The sequence below is a fragment of the Pygoscelis adeliae genome, unplaced genomic scaffold (assembly GCF_000699105.1).
Source record: "Pygoscelis adeliae isolate BGI_AS28 unplaced genomic scaffold, ASM69910v1 Scaffold175, whole genome shotgun sequence".
Taxonomy (NCBI): domain Eukaryota; kingdom Metazoa; phylum Chordata; class Aves; order Sphenisciformes; family Spheniscidae; genus Pygoscelis; species Pygoscelis adeliae.
The window spans coordinates 2,622,514-2,628,229 of record NW_008824941.1 but is presented as its reverse complement, the minus strand read 5'-3'; the positions used below and the strand labels follow the sequence as shown (position 1 = coordinate 2,628,229).

The 5,716-nt window shown below is 38.3% G+C and overlaps 1 protein-coding gene across 1 annotated transcript in view; it reads right to left on the bottom strand.

Moving 5' to 3' along the window:
• Positions 1-229: 229 nt before the first annotated feature.
• CCNY (cyclin Y) overlaps positions 230-5,716 on the bottom strand; it is a 56,468-nt gene continuing 50,981 nt past the window's right edge. The window contains exon 9 of the mRNA XM_009325543.1: positions 230-416. Coding sequence (XP_009323818.1) covers positions 300-416 — 117 coding nt within the window. The 3' untranslated portion in view covers positions 230-299. The remainder of the gene's footprint in view (positions 417-5,716) is intronic.

The following is a 5,716-nucleotide window of genomic DNA, read 5'->3' as shown; positions in this document are numbered from 1 at the left end:
ATAAAAGGGTAAAGCTGTTAGCGAAAGTGAGAAAAAAAACTGTTGCCCATCTTCTCTCCCAAACACCGATTTCTCCATTTCTCCTTCCACTAGGTATTTTACTCGTGTGCTACACAATGGGGAGGCACTGTAAAGGCAGCTTGACAGATTTAAAAATAAAAAAAACAAAAGTCTTTTTTCTTTATCCCCCCGCCCCCAGCCCACCCCCAAAAAAATGGATGTACCCCCGCCCCCAGCCCACCTCCAAAAAAATGGATGGATGAAACAGTACGTCCGTAGGAATACTCCAGTCTCCTGGGTTAGGAGATAATAGCAGGGGACCATCTAACCACAGTCAGATTGTCAGCACTGACTGACCGTTTCTTTGCGGCTTTCCTGAAGTCCTTATATTTATCTTCACACAAGCGGGAAATGGCCTGTGAGACAAAAGAATGAAAGGAACCTCAGTTGCAGTGACCACAGCTGTACAGGTAAAATAAAACTAAACGCAGATTTCTACGTATAGGTAGAATGACAAAAAGTCACTTCATTAAGCAAAACAAGTGAAGAGCTTCTCCCCGAATCCTCTTTCTCATTTCATTAACCTTAAAAGAAAGAAACACACTGACATTGCATCGCCCACCACAGCTGCTTTTGAAGGACTCTGCATATTCCAGGCCTTTTCTTTACAGGTTAACCATCACAAATCTCATCAACGTAGCTGACAATGCTTACCCACTGCTATATGGTAACGCACAGATAGCACTTCATTGGTGAAAAATAGTGGAAAATGTAATAAAATAATTATAGAAATTGTAAGTATATTTGGAGAATTTATAAAGAAGATGGCTCTTAATTTTTTTATTTACTAAAAAGTCTTGTAGTAATTACATTTTTCTGTACCGATAAATGGTCTGGCAGAATACTCGCCCTGCTCTGCTTACAGAGCTGATGTTTACTTGCCTTTCGGAAGGAGATGGTGATTTCTATGTGATCAGGCTACCTTCTATAGTGCCAGTGGGAAACGTAACTCATATTGAGAATAATTTAATGTGCATTAAAAATACACAGAAATGTTAAAAACCTTTTAAAGAGAGACACAAACATTATTCAAATGTCAACTCCTGTTATATTACGCTGGAGTTAACATTTTATGTTTCTTCTACTGTTTTTAGCCAAGTTTAAAACAAATATTTATTATGGACCTCATATGCACAAATATACTGTGCCCTAAAATAGCATGTCTATTAGGGTTCATAGGGCTGGGACAGGCTACGGTTGGCATCAGTAGGGATGTTAACTCTGGCGATCAAACACACAGAACTGCAGGGAAAGCTCACTGCAAGGAGTACTCAAGGTCAAATTAAAAAATAAGATTAACTAAACCAGTGTTTTTGTTTACTCAGGGATGCTTTTAAGTGGTGTCTTAAGATAGGATGTTTAATAAAAAGGACTGGACAAACAAAACCAGTACATGTGTTTGATTATAAAAGAAGGCAATACAAATAAACAGCCTGACTCCACTGATCATTTTCTTTCTTGATCTTCTCTAGCACAGCAAGTTGAAGCAGTGAAGAGTCCTTTAATTTTAATAGTCCTACAAAGACCAGAGGCAGGTATGACAGAAGCACACAACTCATACATCTGAGAGCAAGTTCACCTAACACTTTGGTCCAGCCAGCCACAAAGCATGGTTAAATTAAAAAAAAAACGAAAACAACACAAAACCTACCACCACCACCAAGAAACCAGTTGCTACTTTTTAGTTGCAAACTGAATTTCCGTTTGTTAAGACCATTCTTGAACACAGTTTTCTTTCTTGGTGCATATGAAGAGAACAACAGAATAAAATAACGTAAATATTCCCGTTGCTTTGTAGACCATAACTTAGCTCACTTAGAACTGCTTAATAACATTTTATTTAATTTAACCAGGAACTCAATGGACTAAGAAAGTTTATGCAATTCAATCGGATTTAAAATCCAATAGATGAAAAGCATTTAATCATGAAATAATGTGCCAAGGCATGGCTTGGCAAATAGGTGCAACTGAGGTGGAGCTCAGCTTCTTTCAGCTGCCAAATCAGGCCGTTACCTTAGGCATCAAACAGCCAGAGAAGGTAATCACTGCAAAATTGCCTGTTTCACAAGAAAATTTCTGTTCTGGCACTTGGTCAGACAAAATGAAATTTTGCTTGGCAGTGGCACTTAATATTTTGGCATCTCTAGTCTCTGGTGATTAATCACACGGATAAGAAACACACTGACTGCTGTTTAAAGCAATCCTGTATCTAAAGATGCTTCTTCATTTGCAAATAATTTACAAAATTGACATTTGGAGCCTATTTGGCAAGCTAGTTAGTCAACTTTAGCATAACATATGGGGAAACAAGACAAAAGCAGAAAATTGTAAATATTTATTATTGTCCTTCAGTTAAAATAAATCCAAATAGCTTATAAACACCTTTCTGTCATCTGATATTTGTTGCTTTTATTGCTAGAAAAAGAAACCGATTTTTGACAATTGCAAAGGACCATTTCTCATACGAAATCAAAACATTCTTAAAAACAGCAACACTATTCAATCATGTGAAATTTTGTTGCACGTGATGCAATTTCTGTAATCAGCTAGAAAAATGCATACATATATATTCTTCCATTACATATATGCATACAGAACTAGAAGTCAGTTCCTCTGCTGTTATATGACTCTAGATGAGACTTTGACACTGGTGAAGGGGGTGGGTAAGGAGACCATACAAAAGAGAAAAGCAGTAGTAGTACTAGTAGTACTAGTAGTAGTAGTATAAATTTTGGCTGCATGCACATGTTTGTGCAGGGCAGGAAAGCAGCAGGGCTGGCTCTGGCTTCACTGTTGGGAATGTACACAGGCACGCAACTCACGCAATACCCCCCAAAAATGGACAAACCAGAGAGAACTTAGCCAGGGACAGACAGCACTAAGTCTAGAAGGGTTATATATAAGGAAAATGACAGGGCTCTGAGCAACCTGATCTAGTTGAAGATGTCCCTGCCCACGGAAGGGGGTTGGACTAGATGACCTTTAGAGGTCCCTTCCAACCCAAACTACTCTATGATTCTATCATTCTATTAAAAAAAAAAAAAAAAAGCGATCACTAGAACAACTAGAAGTTGTGATGATGGGGGTTCTCTTTAATTTATGGAGAACGAAGAGAAGAGCAATCAGGTTACTCCTGACAAAAGAGCAGGGGAGTTTTGCTCTCCCTTCGCTTCTTGGCTAAGAGGGTTCTGAACATACAAAACACGCAGGATTGCAATCAATCACTGTGACAGTGGGAACCTGGAGGGACATAAAGACACTTCTCTACTTGTAACTTACATTTTTCTCCTCTTTTTTGTCTGTTTGATCTATGGGACTGTACCTCTTTAGGGTCAAGACAATACAGCATGTAGTTCAACGGGTTTGAACTATGTGCTCAAGCACTATCCTATCAAAAAAAAGCTCAGACAACATACAGTCAGTTAAATTGGGAGTGCACTAACAAATGCTCTTACAACATCTAGCCTTGAAATGAGCACAGTGCTAAGATCACAAGCAGAAACAGGGTGGGCACGTTTTGTGGACTTACCCCAAAGAGCAGAATCTGACTCGTATTTAGCTTAGTACACAGGTGAATAACCAGGTGCAAGAGTAGGAAATTACAAAATAGTGGATTAAGGTTGGATATCCAACAACCTTCTTGCCAGAAAAATCTCCCGTATTAGAAAATAGTTCTCAGGAGAAGTAAAGGAAGCCTTGACATTTGACATAATTAAAAGGAAGGAGAAAACACATTACAACATATGCTGGTTGGAACAAACAGCATTGGCAGGTGGACAGACTGGATGATCTAATGAAAGGTTATTTGCCATTTTTAACTTGCATGATTCCATACAATGGGAAAAAAAAAAAAAGAGGCATTATGAAAATGGTTTCTGGCTACTAGGTGGACTGGTATAACAAATTCAGGACACTTTTAGGCCACAGGCTGATGAAAAGTAAGAAAAAATTACTTTCATTTAGTCATTTAAAAGACAAAGCTGCTTCTTAAGTGTCAATTGTGGTAACATTAAATAAGGAAAAACATCCACTGCAGATGCTCCAGAAAGCGTTGTCATTTTTAACAAGTACTATAACCTCTTATAACACCTCTAAGCTGATGGATCTTGTCCAGCATTTCCATTTAATGAGGAACAGTATTTACTAGCCTTATCCTTGGTGGTCTTGGTTTTTTGTTTTTTTTTGTTTTCCATCACAGGTACATCAACCTCATGATATTTGCAGAAACAGCAATGCAGATTCTGCCATGCCAGATCTAATACTCCTGCTATACATAAATGAGCTTGAAAATGCAAAAGTAGCAAAAATGTGTTATAATATAACCATTTCTCTATGCAAGACCTTTCGTGATCTCAAACATCAGTAAATAAGTTGTCTTAAATCTTAGGACTGAGCAAGGCCCTTTCAGTTTACCAGACAAGGCAAATCCTTCCACTGCAGACGTACATTCACTGTGAGTCTGTTGTCTTTCATCACAAACTGCAGCTTTTCTCTCAGTGTCAAAAATATCACAGCCTGTGTGGTACTACATCTACTCCACTTGACAATCCAGGCAACTGTTTTAAAAACAGAGAACCCCGGGCTGAACACCACATGAGACACCTAGAAAAGTGCTGCAAATGCATTTTGATAACTCTTGGCAACCCAAATGCTTAACTGGGAACTAGGCTATAGATTATGCTGTCAACCAGTTTCAAGGGCACACTAATGACAACCAAGTATTGCCAGGGAACAAGGGAGTTCCCATCGTGTTCCATTCCTTCTGGCCCCAGAACAGAGGCAAGGAGCTGGTAGACCACGTTGGTTTCACAGCAGATACTCATCCTCTTCCCTGAAGACATCCTCTTTGGCTAGCAGGGTTACTGTACAGCCAACTTCTGCTAGCAGGACAAAGCATCCCCAACGTGGGAAAAATTTTAATAATATGGATTTATTGAGAAAAAGATTCCACTATTTCTTTTTAAATATGCCTTCTCTTTAGTTAGTACAGAAGAACCACCAGTATTCTCTGGGTATTTACAGTAATTTCCTATTTTGTTTTCTTCTAAGGTTTCAGGAGCTATCGTTGTTACCTTCATTTGTAACCTGCTGTTATACATTGTGTGCGATATAGCCTGACAGTGTTGGGAAACACTGTGTACTAAATTCTCATCAAAAAGCAATTCACTCAATTTTAATATATGTAATGGCACTTATTATCAAGACCCACCATCTAATAACTTAATAAACTACCTCTTTTCATTTAAGATTACAATCCCAATGAATTTTTTTTTTTTTAATTCTCTTCAATAGAAACAAAATCTGATGCAAATTTACATCACACTCCATACACAGAATTAAGTTACATTCTTATTGGAGCTATCTGCAAAATTTAGAAAGAATATTTAGAACGAATGAGAAATACAACTTTAGTGAAATCTGCTTTGAGTCTTTCTCCACCACTTTCTGTTCCCACTACAGTCACAAACAAGTCAATTAACCTTCCCACGCACCACTTCCCCCCACAAAAACGTGTATAGTACTGCCTGCCTGTTTTACAGGAGCACTAGGAATTTCAGACCGTGCAAAGCTCACTCTAACCCACAGGCAAGCAACCTCCAGTACAAAGCTGTTATATAATTAAAGGCGTGCGATGTTAAAAGCAGTTAGCATCTAA